The sequence below is a fragment of the Callospermophilus lateralis genome, chromosome 19, assembly GCF_048772815.1.
Source record: "Callospermophilus lateralis isolate mCalLat2 chromosome 19, mCalLat2.hap1, whole genome shotgun sequence".
Lineage (NCBI taxonomy): Eukaryota > Metazoa > Chordata > Mammalia > Rodentia > Sciuridae > Callospermophilus > Callospermophilus lateralis.
Window position 1 is genome coordinate 35,576,891 of NC_135323.1, and position 16,434 is coordinate 35,593,324.

The 16,434-nt window shown below is 56.7% G+C and overlaps 1 protein-coding gene across 9 annotated transcripts in view; it reads right to left on the reverse strand.

Moving 5' to 3' along the window:
- Tnrc18 (trinucleotide repeat containing 18) overlaps positions 1–16,434 on the reverse strand; it is a 91,253-nt gene that overhangs the window by 54,521 nt on the left and 20,298 nt on the right. For 5 of the 9 annotated variants that reach the window (XM_076840692.1, XM_076840693.1, XM_076840694.1 and 2 more), the window contains 3 exons: positions 10,043–10,198; positions 7,453–7,578; positions 5,319–6,926 (listed from right to left, as the gene is read on the reverse strand). In XM_076840692.1, the coding sequence (XP_076696807.1) occupies positions 5,319–6,926; positions 7,453–7,578; positions 10,043–10,198 (1,890 nt within the window). Of the gene's footprint in view, positions 1–5,318; positions 6,927–7,452; positions 7,579–10,042; positions 10,199–11,487; positions 11,585–16,434 lie in introns of those variants that run through there. The other 4 variants (XM_076840698.1, XM_076840697.1, XM_076840699.1 and 1 more) reach the window with 2 other exon arrangements.

The window sequence follows — 16,434 nt, forward strand, 5'->3', positions numbered from 1 at the left end:
GACAGGCCCGGGAAGAATCGTCCCAGCGTCCACAGCTGAGCCAAGAAATCAGGGCATGTGGCAGGGGCTCGGCCACTTGAGGAGGCTGCCCTCATGTCCGCTGGTCTCTGGAGTCTGGGACAGGCTGTGGGCACAGTATTCCTGGCGTCCCCAGAAGGGCAGGCACCTGGAGTGTAGCCTGGGCTCTGCCTTGGGGCCTCTGCCCTCCCTGGCCTTCTCCACTGCCCAGCTTAACGGCCCATGGTCTCAGGGGTTTCCCATCCCAAGTGCCACCTGCCACCAGAAACCTGTCTGCCAGCCCTGCCTTGGAGCACCCCCCAACCTCAGGGCCCCTAGGACAGAGCCTCAGGCCATCCCTTCAAACCGTTTGGTCTCCCAAAGAAACAAGCTGAGCTCAACTGGCCTCCAGCTCCAACCTCATCAGTCTATGGCTCCCCGTGGCCTCTAAACCGCTCCCCTCCGTCACCCCTCAAAGAAACAAGCCCCTGCCCTGGCCCAGGTGCCCACAACATCTCTGCGGCTCCCTCCACCTGGAGCACCTTTTCCCTGGACAACTCAACCTCGGTTACAAACACCACCTCCTCCAGGAAGCCTCCCCTGAACCGCTCCTCCTTCCGGCTCCCCCGCCGTCTCCCTCCAGCAGCCAGCGCTGCCATTCACTATCTCCTGCTCCGCTCTGGTCGAGCAGCCCCCTCCCTCCCCTGCACGATGCCCACCAGAGGGCATTTACGAGCTGCCTCCTGGGAACTCCAGGCACGTTCCAGTGTCACCAGCCCAGAAGGCAGGTCCCAATCCTCTCCCCTACCTTCCAAATGAGGAAACTGAGGAACAGGGAGACAATAAAACCTGCCCAGGTCCCACGACTAACATCAGCTGGGATGAGGGTCTCAGGGGGTCTTGTCCACCACACATGGAGCCAGCCCAGGGTGGGCACGGGTGACAAGGGCCCTTGGTAGTCGTGTCACAGCAACTGCTTGCTGCAGGCCTGTCTGGCAGCCCAGTCCCACCCCAGGGCTGATGGGCGGGGTGTCCCTTGGCAAAGGCCACCACTGGCAGTCAATACATGTTCCCATGTCACGTGCTCCATACCTTGGTCATTACATGCCCAGGGCTCAGAGGGAGACCAGCTCCCTGGGCAACCCCCACCTGGACACCATCTGAGCGTCTCACCAACTGGTCTCCAGCACCACTCAGAACTGCTGCAACCCCAGCTCTGCACAGTGTGACAGCAGGGTGGCACAGTCTCAGGGCCCTCACACCCAGGCCTGGCCACCCTGCCTCCACCAAGGAGATGACAGCAAACGCAGAGGTGGAGAGGCAGGTCCCACTCATCCCCGCAGGCCTCTGCCCGCCCATCTGTGCATAGGACATAATTCCTCCTTGGCAAGGCAGTAGGTGACAACAAGGTCCTCATGGGGTGGCTGGCACGTGAAAGTGGCCTGTTAAACAGCAGCAAAGGTTCTTATTTGCTGGGCCTCTCGGGCATGGCGGGAACAGGCCGCACTGGGCTGAGAATTAGGCAATAGCCGTTCTTAGTCCATCTCAGGGTTCGAGAGCCCTGGAAGGAAGCTCAGACCCTGTGAGGCCCCGTGTCCTCCAGGAGGAGCTCAGGCTTGCATGCACCATCAGATGACCCAAGACCCCAGCATGTGTCTGAGCAAAGGAAGGCTACTTATGAAGCGCCTACTGGGTACCCTTCAGCACACACTTGGCGCCCAGGAACAGAGATGACCTGAGGGGCCCCAGAGGTTCAGCCTCTTATCCAAGGCCACAGAGCTGCAAGGGGTAAGTGCCAAGGTAGCTCCTTCCCAAAAGTAAAGAGGCAGAGTGGCCAGGGCCGAGGTGCCCGGAAGCCAACTGATAACAGGCTGGGGGACAGCCCAGGCCCACCTGGGTATATGGGTGCCCTGGGCCCAGCCTCCCTGCAAGACCTCTCAGCACCCGTGGCCAGGCTAACTGGAGGGAGAACACCCCTGCTTACAGGACTTTTTAGGGACAGAAAGAATCCAGCCACCTACTTTCCAGCCATCAGCACCAAAAGGGACAGGCAAATCCCCAGAGTGCCATCTCAAACCCTGGCCACACCCTTCCTCTCTCTCATACTCTTCTCTTGAATACACATGCTCATGACCCCACGGGCACAGGCCTCCCGGTTACAGGCTGGTGCCCTGGACTCCGAGATGGGCTCTGAAGACCATGAGCCAACAGAGGTACCACACTGCATCACAGGACCCAAATGCTCAGCTGCCTCTGGGCCAGGGCTGGGGGGGGGGGGCAAATGCTCAGCTGCCTCTGGGCCTGGGCTGGGGTGGGGGGGGTCCACAGCCCTAAACCCTCTGAACAGAGGCTTGTCCACCACCCAGCTGGCCATCTGCAATAAGAAGGCTTTTGCTCATTGCTTCAATCCCCAAATAAGGCAGGTACTACCGCAGACACCCCCAAAGTCACGAGTGTGGGGTCTCCCTGGCTCCATGGATCTCCACCCCCAGCAATCAGCTCATTCAGTCAGTCAGCCAACATTCAGAAGGCAGCCCTCTCTCAGCCATCTCTGCTGGAGAAAGGAAATTCCAGGAGCACACAGAACCCACTTCTAGACCAAGGCTGTCCGGGGCACAGGAGAGCAGAGAGCAGATGGAGTCATACCATCAAAGGAACATCCCCACACAAGAGCAGGGGTATGGCTTGTGGAAGGTACAGCTCAAGACTCAGGGGGACCCACTGGGCATTAGGTTGGTGTTGAAAACAGCACTCCTGGGAGATGCAGCTGGAAAAACCCAGGCCCTGGACCCCTCCCCAGGGTGAGTCTGGTGGGCTCTGAGCAGGGCAGCAGAGGGACAGGTCACCCATACGACCACAGCATTCAGACAGGGTTTGGCTGAGACAGCGAATCTAGGACCCAAGTTAAGTCCACAACAGAAGGGTAGGGACCCGAGAGATACAGATGTGTTACAAGGTATCTATACAGCCACTACAGTCACATCTGGTGTTGCAGGAAGGGGCTCCGCAGGTGCCCCAGACAGGTCCCTGACTATGGGTCAGGGATGAGGATGGGCATCCAGCTGGGGCTAGGACTGGAAACAGAGGCTGACTTGAGAAGTCACATGAGCAAACAACAGCTGTGCATGGCCTTCCCAGCCTTCGCCCAGCCTGCACACCACACACCATGGCCCACGCATGTGGTCTCAGTCCCTGGGTCACAGGCCGGGCCCTCTGCTCAACAACAGGCTCTGTTCTGGGCAGAACAAGTCCAGAGTTTCAACAAACATCAGATCTCCACAATCCCAAGAAGAAGCCCAACAGCAAAATATGTAAGAGACACAAGGAAACCCAACAACCAGATTCCAGAAAACACCTGAACTTGGTAAAAGACATGTACCTTTTTTCACCAATGAATTAAGTAACCGCTGGGTTTTTGGTGGTTGTTGTTATTTTATTTATTTATTTTTAGTTGTAATGGACAAAATACCTTTGTTTTACTTACTAATATTTATGTGGCGCTGAGGATCGAATCCAATGCCTCAAACATGCTGGCAAGCACTCTACCACGGAGCCACAACCCCAGCTCCTATTTCTTTTTCTTTTTATTTTTTTTAATGTATCCATACACTTCATACATAGTTAGATTTCTATTGGAAATCCTTACTCTGCCTCCATGACACTCAAAAAATATTTTTTTAGATGTTGATGAATCTTTATTTTATTCACTTATTTATATGCAGTTCTGAGAATCAAACCCAGTGCCTCACACATGTTAGGCAAGCGCTCTACCACTGAGCCACAACCCCAGCTCAGTTTTTGGTTTTTGTTTTTTTTTTTTTTTAATTTTAAATATTAAAACACAATGCTGGGGCACTGAAAGTAAAACAGATGGGGCTGGGAGGGTAGCTCAGTGGTAGTTACTGGCCTAGAATGTGCGAGGCTCTTAGGTTGGATCCCCAGCACCACAGGTTTAAAAAAAAAAAAAACATGGGGCTGGGAATGTGGCTCAGAGGAAAATCGTTTGCCTTGCATGTGTGAGGCAATGGATTTGATCCTCAGCACCACATAAAAATAAAGAGACTGAGGATACAGCTCAGTTGGTACAGTGCTTACCTCACATGCATAAGGCCTTGGGTTCAATCCCCAACATCACAAATAAATAAAGATATTGTGTCCACCTATAACTAAAAAGTAAATATTTAAAAAACCCTCATATACTACCAATGGACCAATGGGCACTTAAAATCTAACTACCCAGGCTGAGGCAAGAAGAACACAAGTTCAAGGTCAGCCTAGACAACTTAGATTATGTTTCAAAATCAAAAATAAAAAGGGCTAGGGATGGGGCTGGGATTGTGGCTCAGCAGTAGAGCACTCGCCTAGCAAGGGCGGGACCTGGGTTTGATCCTCAGCACCACATAAAAATAAAGGCATTGTGTTGTGTCCATCTACACCTAAAAATAAATATTAAAAAAAAAGGGGGGGCTAGGGATGCAGCTCAGTGAGGAAGCACCCCAGGTTCAATCCCCACTACTGGCAGGGAGGGGAACAGTACCTGAGGTACTAAAAGTCAAGATCCAAAAGAACCTTAGGACACTAGTTTCTATCCCTCACTCACATTCCCTCATTCACTGATTTATCAAATACCTACTATGCAGCAGGCCCATGCTGGGGGATGTTGAAATACTTAAGGCCGAGTTATCTCCCTCAAGGACTTAGAATCCAAAGCCTATGGCTAGTCTATTCCTAGGAACTTCTATTCTTAGAAAAATGACTCAAAATATCACCAAGGTGCAATGCACAAAAATATTCCATGCAACCGTTCTGAACACAAAACATCAGAGCAGGGAAAAACTAAAATGCCCACCAGGGAATGGAGACCTGAACTGCGCTACCTGCTGGTGCATGCTCTCCACAGAATATTAAAGGCCATAAAAAATGATACTTTATAGAGTTTGCAATAGCAGGGGAAACAACCCACGCTGTAATATGGGAACAACACACAGACCCAAGACCATGTGTGCATGAGGAGCTCTGCAGGCCGAAGCGAACTGCACAGGAAAATGATTTTGGGGAAAGATGAAAGTGTTCAAGGCGCTGGGAAAAATATACTGGTCCTTTTTCTTGTTTCCCCTTTTGTGCACCTTATACACCATTCCATGTGTAAAATAAAAACAATAAAAGTTTCAAAAATGCCCAAGCACACAAGTGAGACAAACAGCAAACAGTTCGGGGAAGGCAGGCACTTGAGGGTGCAAAAAGAGCGGTTCAGGAGGCCAACCCCCAACCAGGGGTACAGCGTGGAGTGAGAAGGGGCCAGGGTGGGGCCCAAGACCTACCTTTGACATTGCTCAGAGACAGGGAGCGCTCCTGGTCCACCAGCCCAGGTCCCAGTCGGCCACTGCCGCCACTGTCCTTCTGTCGAGCTACAGCCACAGCAATTCCCACTGGTGGGTGTCGCACTTCAGCCTCCCCCTGGGCACCAGAGCCTTCCCGCCCGAAGGCCTTGGCACTCTCGGGTCTCTCTGGGTCCCGCTTCAGTTGCCGGGCCCCGCCCGCTGCTGGGCCACCAGGATGGGGGAGTCGGGCCTGGGAGCGGGAGACAGCCGTGGTGGTGGGGGCGGGCTCCGGCTTCATGGTGCCCAGGCCTCCAAAAGGGCTCTTCTTGCCACAGCCACCTGGGCGCACGGCCACCGCCTCCCGGGCAAAGCTGCCACTGTACTTGATGAGGCTCTGCATGGCGGAGGCCTCTCCCGGGGCGTGGGCTGAAGGATGCAGGTCGCGGCCAATGGTGGCCGAGGCCCGGGGCAGGGCGCCCCCGGGGTCCAGGTAGGCTTTCTTGGAGGCGGCGGCCTCCTCCTCGGCACGGCTGGCATGGTGGTGTTGGGCCGCCAGCACGGCCATCTGCGTGGTGGCAAAGTTGCCCAGCTCAAAGGGTTTCCACTTGTGCTCGGGGCCGGTGGGCGCGGGAGGCCTCGCAGGTTCCAGGCCAAAGAGCTTGGCGGCCTGCTGGGCGGCTGCAGGGCCGCGGGGCGTGCGCTCACAGGGTCTTGGCTCGGCTTCGGGCTTGGGCAGCTCCTTGGCCGGCAGGTAGGTGCGTGAGTCCGGGGAGGCGCGCAAGGCGCGGGCCGGTAGGGCGTCGGCGGGCGTGGGGCGCTTGAGCGAGCGGATGACGGAGCTCTTCTCGCGCAGGACCTCGGGCCGCTCTGGGCGCGGGGAGCCCGGCGGCCCCTGCAGTACCCCAGGCCTGCCCACCTCGCGCTCCCGGCCCCGGGCATCGCGCGCCTGTGACGCGATCTGGATGGGCCCCGCGCGCTCGTCGAAGGCCTCCACGGAAGGCACGAAGGTGGGCGCCACTACGCGGTGCTCGCGGCCCGGCTCGCGGAATACGGTGTAGACACCGGCGGGCGCAGGGGCTGGGGGCGCCGGCGGCCCCTTGGGTGGCGGTGGGGGCAGCGGCGAGGGGCAGGGGCGCGGCGCAGGCAGCAGGGCCTCCGCGCGCCGCAGCAGTCGCGAGCTCTCATCCGGCCGAGCCACCTCCTTGGTGCCACTGCGGCCGGCCTCCACCACCAGCGCAGGCAGCCCGGTGTCCGCCACGCCGTTGCACATGCCCAGGGCCGAGGGCTGCAGCACGCTCTTGCCCTTGGCCTCGGCCAGGAAGGGCGACAGGCGCTCAGCTAGGCGCGGGGGTCCACGGTCCTGGCGGCCCTCAGCCCGCGCCTCCTGGGTCAGGTCCACCACACCACGTGGCCCAACTGCCTCCTCGCGTGCCCGTGGGTCCTTCTTGCCGAACAATGGGGGCGGCTCCCCGCCGCGGCGCTCCTTGGCTGCACCTTCCCGGGACGACTTGGCTGGGGTGCCTGAGGAGTGACCACTAGGAGTCCTGGAGGAGGGCGTGTGAGAATGCAGGGCGCCTGGGGGTCCTGGCGTGGGCAGGTAGAAGCCATCTGCAGAGAGGAGCACAGAGTGAGCGGTGCCCCCCGCCCATCCTCCACCAGGATGCCATGTACTGGGGACAGGGCCCTGTGTCCCCAGGATGAGCAGGAGCATGCTGGGGCAGTCGATGGGAGGGTAGGCTCCTGAAACCAAGCTGAAATCTCCAGCTGGCCATCTAACCTTCCTGAGCCTCAGTATCCTCCCCTGTAAAATGGAGAGATGCCAACGGTCATTTTAGCTGCCCAGAGGGCGTCATGGTTAGGGAGACCACATCTGGAAGATGCCAGAAGGCTGTGGGCAACCCAGTACACCTGCAGGAGTCCTTAGGGGCTGAGATCCCAAAAAGGCCTCTTCAGCAGGCATCGCTCAGAAGTTGAGCACTTTCCTAGAATGCACAAGGTCCTGGGGTCCCAAGAGCCATGAAAAAAAGGAAACAGCTGGGAAGCTGGCCAGGGTACTAGTGAGGGCCCCAGAAAAGCCCCTGAGAAAGTCCACCCTCCCCAGCCCCCACAGCCCCATCCACTTCTGTTCCCTGACCTTTCTGGGTATCGAAGATGCTGGGCTGGCCCAGCTGGCTGAGGAGGGGACTCCCACTACTGGGGGGTTCCAGGTGGGTCAGGTGGAGGTAGGATGGGTACAACCCGCTGGGCAGGTGGGAGAAGCCTGCAGGAGAAAGAAAAAAGGCTGCATCACTTATGCCTCTCACAGGAGCTTCCTCCCAGCGTTTTCTTGGAAACAAACCATTTTGGCCATCAGCCCCCTGGTGCAGGGAACCCAAGGTTTAATGCCAGCTTCCAGAGAGACACTTGTCCCTCTCCCAGCCATGCCACTGTAGGCCTCCCTCCAGTCCCAGGCAGCCCGCAGGGGCTTGGCTCCTCAAACCCCCAGAAAGAGGGTCAGAATGGATCCTCCCAGGAGGGAACGCTGATGGCCACAAAAGCATAGCCTGCCCTGCTGCTGTTTTTACACTTGAAACCTCAAAATCTGGTACCTGGGATTGAACTCAGGAACACTCAACCACTGAGCCACACCCCCAGCCCTATTTTGTATTTTATTTAGAGACAGGGTCTCACTGAGTTGCTTAGCGTCTCGACATTGCTGAGGCTGGCTTTGAACTCGTGATCCTGCCTCAGCCTCCCAAGCTGCTAAGATCACAGGTGTGTGCCACCGCACCCAGCAAAAAAAAAAAAAAAAAAAAAAAAAAAAAAAAAAAACCTTTTAATATCTCATTTACAGATAGGAAAAAAGGACTCGGAGAGGGGCACTTGCCCAAGGTCACACAGCAGAGGAGTCTGGCTTTGAACTGTGAGGTCATTATACCCCTCAGCCTAACGTGAACCCCGGATGAGCAGTTTTAATGGACCCCTTCTCTGCTATGTGCCCCAGGGCTGGTCACTCACCTTTTTGGAACCTTACTGGCCCCAGGATCTCTGGCTGCCAGATCTCCCATCCTTCAAGGGTCCCCCCAGCCTTTCAAAAGGACTCCCCACCATCAATGCCCAGACTCAGGGTCTCACAGGACAAAGAGAGGAAAGGGCAGCCACAGACAAGAGAATCAAGAAGCCCAAGAGGAATGAGGACAAGAGGCCACCTGGCAGGGTACAAGGAGGCCAGGCGGGCCGACAGTGGCACTGGGCAAAGGTCCTGACGTTCTGCCTGAGCCTGGGGTCCTGCTGGAGGTCCCTAAGGAACCTAGATACCCTGTGTCCTAGTTGCTACCTCTGAGGCCAGGGAGGCAGGACCTGTCACTAGCCCATGGGCTGATGCTCTTCCCCTGGCATCATCTGATGACGACATTAACAACAATCACAAAACAAAGGAGTCCCTGATGCACATTATCCCATTATCAGTGCTCTGGGGCCGGGGCAGATCCCTCTGCCCTCTTGTCTGTAAAATGGGCAAAACAGCCCCCACCCCAAGACTACGGCTGAGGATAAAGTGACCCTGAGCAGGCAGCACCGGGGACCCGGTAAGCATGCCATGTGTTTGCCATCCTTAGTGTTACTATTCACCAAGACTTGTTGACAGAAGAGAAAAAAATCTCAGGAGGTCTGAGGAGCAAGCTGGCCAGCAGAGCCACCCAGCATCCCAGGCCCACAGCGAACACCCAGCTGAGGCAGGATGGTCCCTCAGTGCAGAGCACACAACCCTGTTCCTAGATACAGAGGCCTGCCCCGAGGGGCCTGGCAGGAGGGGCCTCAGTGGCCTCCCCAGGACAGTGAGGACCCTGTGGTTTAAGGCTTGGCAGGAGCCCTGGCGTTGGGGATACCTCTGACTGCAGCTGTTGCCTCCCACAGCCCCACCCGGGTGGATGCAGGATCCTGGTGAGTGCTCATAACCCAGATGTGAGACCCCAGGAGGAAGTGGGGAGGCAGGGAGCTGGGAAAGGCCCAGAGAGCCCTCAACATGCAGGGTGGACTCCCAGAGCTTCTAGGACCTGGGGGAGTGCACAGGCTCCCCAGGAGGATGGAGGAGGTCAGAGTGTCAGCATCCAAAACCCACCAGAACCAGGGGTGGGGAGGCCCCTGCCTTCTCGGATGGAAGGAGGAAGCCTCCAGGAGGTCCAGAGTTTGCTCAGGGTGGGCCTCGAGCCAGGCCCGCAGACCCCACGTCAAGCACCCCTGCAGAGCTGCAACCAAAGAGGCTGGTGGACCCAGTCCCCGGCTCCCACGTTAGTCACCAGCCTATCGTGCACCAGGCACAAGCAGAATGTACCAGGCCCCGCCTACAGAGCTCGCTCTGGCGGCCAAGTCAGCGGATGGTTAGGGAATAATCACACAGGTAAACCTGCCGTTACCATGGGAACACTGAAGAAAGGAGGTATCCGAGCCAGGCCCTGAAGGACACAGGCAGGAGACGTCCAGGGGGCAGGGGTGAGGGGCTGCAAGCAGAAGGAACAGCTTGTGCAAAGGCCCTGTGGCAGCAACTAGAGGAAGCACCTGGCATTTGAGGAACAACAGGGAGGTCAGATGGCCAGGGCTGGGCTCACTGGCCATGATAAGGAGGGTGGAGGTGGAGGTGGAGGGGTGGGGGCAAACTTGAAAAGTGCTAGGGACATAAAATTGCCAGAATGATGGGGGCAGCAGCCCAGCAGCCCTCAGCCCCACCCACCTGGCACGCTCCTTACCTTCATGGGCGTGGGCGGCCCACAGCTGCACCATGGGCAGGTTGCTGGGGGTAGGGGAGCGGAAGGAGAGGTCAGAGGGCAGGGGCACCGGGCTCCCTTGGGATGAGGCTGAGGGCCCCATCCCGCTGGCCACAAAGCTGCCCAAGAAGGCCTCGCCTGCAGAGAGAAGGGGGGCTTTCAAGCAGCCAGCCAGGCAGCTGCCACCCCCACCCACCGCCCCAAGACTCCAGCTTTCCCCCACCGAGCGCAGCGGAGCACTGGCCAGGGAGCCACAGAGGCCTCTCCACCCCTCACTGGCCCCCGAGTGGACCCAGGGCAGCTCAACCAGGCCCAGGGCTGGAGAGAAGCTGCAGGCCCCAGGAAGGAACTCAGGACAGAGCCCCTCCGCACACCCCACCAGGGCACCCAGGAGCTCCCTGCACAGACCCAGCCCAGTCTGAGGGGCACCGTTCTCCCCATTTGCAGATGGAAGCCTGAGAGGAGCAGAGACCCCCCCCCAAAGCCACAGAGCAAGGAAGTGGGGGGCTTGGAGAGGGAGGGTCCCTATTCTGAGCTCAGCAGAGCTCCTGAATCAGGGAGGGCACCCCCCAGAAGAACGACTATCCTGAGGACCCCACAGCTGCCCTGGATGTGCCCAGGGCCCTCCGGGTGCTCAGCCACCCCCGCGTGACCAAGGCTCAGAGACGGGAGGAGCCTGGTCACACAGCCAGGGAGCTAGTCATGCACACCAGTGGGCATCCCAGAGCCTGCGCCGGCACCACGGGGCCACGGGGGAACACGGCATGAGTCGGGACAAATGGGGACAGTGAATATGGCAGCTCAGACAGGTGGAAGGGAGTCCTGCCGGGGGCTGTCCCTCTGGAAAACAGGACCGTGCAGTCCCAGGGCCCCTGCCAGGGGAACTGCGGCTGCCCGGAGGGAGACGGAGCCCAGCCATGCTGTGCCTCGGCTGCCAGGCCCACACCAGTCAGGAGGCCTCTTTGCTGCCACCCAGTGGCTCTGCCCCAAGTCCAAGCATCCTGCCCTCCACAGGAAGGACCTGGCAGGACTCCAGGTCACAGGTGAAAGGGAGGCCTGCGAACCTGGGACAAGGAACCCTCCTGCGTCCCTGGGAGTTGGACACTGCTGGCGGACAGCACAGAAGAGTTCGTGACTTTGCAGGCAGAGTATGACTGGCTCAGGTGCCCAGAGGGCCCGGGTCCTGCCGCAGCCCCCTGCAGGGTCTGCAGACCAGTGCAAACTGCCACCTCCCAGCGGCACAGATCCCAGGATCCACCCCAGCCCCTTCGGGTACACGTATAGAAACAGGTCATGAGGGCCACAGGCCCCACTGGGGTCCCCCAGAGTGGAGGGAGCGGCAGTAGAGCAACAGGGGGCGGCCCTGGGCCTCAGGCCCATCCCCGCAGCCTGTGTCCAGCCCCCCATCCCCCAACCCGGCCCCTCACCAGACTCCAGCGCCACACCCTCGGGCCCCAGAGCCATGGTGGCCACTCAGTCCATCCATGTGGCCCAGCCGAGCCCCAGGCTTCCTCCTTGGTGTGACAAGCGGGCGGTGGAAGGCTCCGGAAGCCAGCAGCCAGAGGTTTGCGCAAGGGCTTACATCAGCCACCAGCTCTTCCTGCCCCGGCTCGCGGAAGCCCAGCGGCCAGGCCTGCCCCTGCCTGGGCTTGTGAAACCTGCCCAGCAGCGCCCCGGGCTGGAGAGGCACTGGGCCCGGATGCCACCAACGGCTCCTGCCTGCCACACGGCCTCAACGGTGCCCCAACTCCCTCCCTGGGGGCTGGGCAGGGGCAGCTGGGGAAACCCAGGGCTGGGCAGCTCTAAGGTGGGCCCACCGCCCGGCTTGCTGCGGCTACAGCAGGGTGAGGACAGGGACTTCTGGCACAAGCAGGTGCCCACCACCACAGCTGGATGTCAATCAGGCAGACTTCCGGCTTTGCACACCCCAGGTACCCGCCCTGGCCCCTCGGCCCTCCCTTGGCCTCCCTCAGTCTTCCCTGGGCCTCAAGAAGACCTCCGGCAGCCACATAGTCCAAGCAGACCCATCTGTGTCATCTGACCATGGTCATATGCCCATCTCTTCCCACCAAGTGGCTCCCTAATTGACAGTGGGACATATTCTGCTTCCCACATGTCCTGTGCCCAGGGCCAGCCCCCCAGGGACATCCCCTTTGGGCCAACAGGCCGAGCATTATTTCTAAGGCCCCCAGAGCCAGAGCCCAGACACACACTAGGATGTGGACAGAAGGTCAGGGCAGCCCCTGACTCACAGAGGGACTCCACAAACCCTGAAGGCCACCTGCCATCCTGGGCCATTCTACCTGGCCTCCCTGAGCTGGAGTGAGGATGGCAGCTGCCCCTGGCCCTGTGTGGCCAGTGTCTCCAGACTCTCATACCAACACCCACGACCACCAGTTGCTCACACCCTGCCACAGAATCGAACAGTGGCCACCTCCAGATTACTGGCTGCAGAGGTCTAGGGGACAGTGACAGAACCAGAGCTCAGTGGCCTCTCAAAGAATCCCTGAGGTGGGGTTTTCTTCCCTCCAGCCTGGCCTCCTGATGGAGGTCCCCGGCCGCCCCCTGGTGACTGAAGACCTCCTGCCAAGCTGCTCACCATAATTATCTTACTTGACACCTTAAGAGCCAAGACCAATGGCTGTCAAAACCTAACACACAGATACCCAGCAACAACAAATTGTCCCTCTCCACGGACAGCAGAGAAAACAGCCAAGCTAAATCCATTAGCAGTGGGCACCACAGGTGCTTAACCCCCTCTGGAAATGCAACTCACCCAATCCTCACCCAGGCCTTTTTTGGAGAGGGGATAATTGACAACCCAAGGTCACACAGGCATGCATCTGGGGACAGAGCCCGAGCAGAGCTGGGACAGGAACTCAGACCAGCTCCAGAGCCCAACAACTCACATCTAAATTCCTCCTTCTGAGTAGTCACACAAGGGTCCCCGACACGCATGCATGAAAACACACACAGCATTCCCTTTCTTCACCGTCCTGCCTGTCATCCTCCACAAACTGCAAACCACCTCTGTGTCCATCAGGTGGGGTCATACGTGACATCCAACAGCGCTAGGCCGACAGGGCCCTCAGCTGCTCGGCGTCTGTGCTTGCAATGCAAGAACCACTGGTCACACGTGGCTATTGAGCACTTGAAATGTGGCCAGGGAGACGAAGGAACTGCATTTTTTATTTCATTGTATTTTAATTAATTTAGGCTTCATTTAGCAACATTCTGGTAAAGTAAAGGGAGCCGTAAAGTACAGACAGTGGGCAGGAGTGGACACCCTCTCCCGGGGGAGAATCCGGCGGAGGTCACCAGGAGAGAGCAGAGAGGCAGATCCTGGCTCTCAGAACCACTGGTTCTGTGATTTGGGGTAATTTTCTTAATTTCCCCAGGCTGTGCGGAGTGGATATTGTAGTAACAGCTGCCCCCCCAGGGCTGATGCCGAGATTAAACGAGCTCCTATTCAGTAAAATGCTTTGAACATCATCTGGCACCAAGTGCCGTGTAATGTCAGCCACTATTGTTATTCTTCTTATTTATGGTCGCAAAACCTGGGGCTCAGAGAAGAGAAGCAACTCCTCCAAGGTCAGGGTCCAAGTGGGGCCACGTTCTCCACCCAAATGCCATTTGTCCTCGCTTAGAAGAAAAACTTAAAAATTGTGAAACAAGGGAGTTGGTGTTTGCTCATTATGAAAGCACTAAATATCACTGAACTGTACAATTTTCCCAACAGTTAATTTCGTGTTATGTGAATTTCCCTTCCGTCGAAAAAATAAAAAATTAAAAAATAAAATGCAACCGCTGCCCGGCTTCCTAGTCCAGAGCCACATCTCACTGCCCGCAGAGCCCTTGCGACCCTTCCCGGATCCTGGCTCACACACACCCCTGCAGCCCTGGGAGTTCCTGTTCCCCTTATTTTACAGAGTAAGAAACTGAGGCCAGATGTAGTGGCACACGCCTGTGATTCTAGCGGCTCAGGAGGCTGAGGCAGGAGGATCATGGGTTCAAAGCCAGCCTCAGCAATAGTGAGGTGCTGAACAACTCAGAGAGACCCTGTCTCTAAATAAAATACAAAATAAGGCTGAGGATGGGGCTCAGTGGTTGAGTGCCCCTGAGTTCATTCCCTGGTACGAAAATAAAAAAGTCTCAGCTCCAGAAACAAGACACATTTGGCCAAATTCAATCGCACAGACAACCTCTAATCCTAAACAGGTCAATGCATCACACAGAGCAAAACTGAGGCTCAGAAAGGAAGCACCAGGTACTCACGGAGCGGAGCTCGTGAGTCAGGAGTTAAACATTCCACCGTGCACCACGAACATGAGTCCAGCAACACCCAAGGGCTCTGCAAGGTGGGGGCAAACAAGGGCCCCCCGACTCCCAGACACAACGGGCATCTACCTGGATGTCTCTACTCCTTGCGCAAATATTCAATAACATTAACAATAAAAATAACAACCAACTTCTGGAGCCCTTTCACTATACGCCAGGTGGTGAACCAAGCACACTCATGATTGGCTTGTGTCATTCTCACAGCCACCAAAGGAAGGAGTTAGTCACAGTGTCCGGTATTTCCAAGGAGGGACACAGGCAGAGACTCAGGGCTGGCCAGGTGACCAGGGAGTGGAATTGGAGTCCAGACAAGGTGCTTCCCCCCTGCAAGGGCCTCATGTGCCGGGGCTGGGGCTCTCTCAGGGGCTGCTGGGTGCCAGGTCCCTGGCAGAGAGGTGGTGAGACAGCACTGACATGGGCCCGTGGAATCCTGCCTTTGTAATGGATGGGACCACTAAGGACCCCTCCACAAGCTGAGCTACAGACAGCAATCCTCCCTTATCCACAGTTTCAGCCAAGGCCCCAAAAATATTACATGAAAAATTCCAGAAAAAAAAAACAATAAGTCTGTTTATCTGTTTGAGCTGTGGAGGGGGTCTCACAATGTTATCCAGGATGGCCTCAAATTCCTGGGCTCAAGCAATCCTCCTGTCTCAGCCTCCCCTCCCGGGCAGCTGGGCCTACAGGTATGCACTGCCACTCCCTGTTGATAAGTTTTAAACTGCATGCCATTTGAGCAATGCGATGAAATCTCCTGCAGTCTAGCTGTGCTCCCACGGAGAGCTTAATCATCCTTCTGTGCAGCGCGTATGCAGGTTGTATACGCTACCCACCCATCAATCACTTAGTAGCCATCTCAGTGCAGCCGTGCTTCTGCCTAACACTAGGTCCCAATGCCCATGCCGTCCCCCTCACTTCACCTTATCATGCAGATCCTAGAAGGGTGAGTACCGTGCGGAACTTCCAGAGACACCACATTCACACAACAATATATTCTAGTATATTGTTTTCATTGTTCTATTTTGTTAATAGCTATTCTATATCTCTTAGGGTACCTATTTTGTAAATTAAACTTGTCCCAGGTAGGAATATATAAGAAACAACCTAGTCTATGTAGGGTTCGTTGCTATCTGCAGTCTCAGGGATCTACTGAGGGTCTCAGAACGAATCCCCCTGGGAAAGTGGGACTCCCGCACTGGGCTCCTGCAGCCCTTGCTGGTGGGAGCCGGATGAGGACGTGGTGGGTATGGAGGTTTGGTAAACAGTAAGCACCCAGCCACAGGGAAGCAAACACACATACCCTACTACACACACCCCCACTCCAGAGCTCAGGCGACACTGAGGAACCAGGCCATCTCTAGCCACCCTATTTTAAGTTGCAACCCACCGCACACCTTCCCAGGATGTGTTTCTCCAGTGCTTTCCGCTGCTGATGAGACCTCAGTTCCGTATTTATTGGCTCTGCTCCCTTTCTCTTAAAAGAGCCCACTGCAGGGAAAGCAGCTTGCAATAAGCTATTGAGTGATGCTTTGTTCTAATAAAACTTTATTTACAGAAGCAGGAAGTGAGCCAGATTTAGCCATAGTTTGCATTACCATGTGGGTCTTGGTTGACTTCATCCTCAGTGCACACAGTAAGTGATCAATTAGTATCTAAGAATTGAGGGAGCCACAAGGTCACAAGGCCTATATGGGGCTTGCCAAGGGCTTCATTTCCCCTGTCCTTTCTATGGAAAAGGAGACAGAGACTCCAACACCTACACTTTTCCACTCAGCAACACCACTCAGACACAAGCCATGGAGCGTCCACTAGGCTGTGGCTGCCCATCTTCAATCCCAAAGGCCCCTTTGTTACCAAATACAAAACAAATATATTTCTCCCCCTGCCCCATGCTAGTGACGGAACCCAGAGTGTTGCACATGCTAGGCAAGTGCTCTACCGGTGACCCATACCCCCAGCCCCAGCCTTTTACATTTAAAAATGGTCTGGCCTCTCCAGGCACGGTGGCGCACACCTGTAATCCCAGCAGCTTGGGA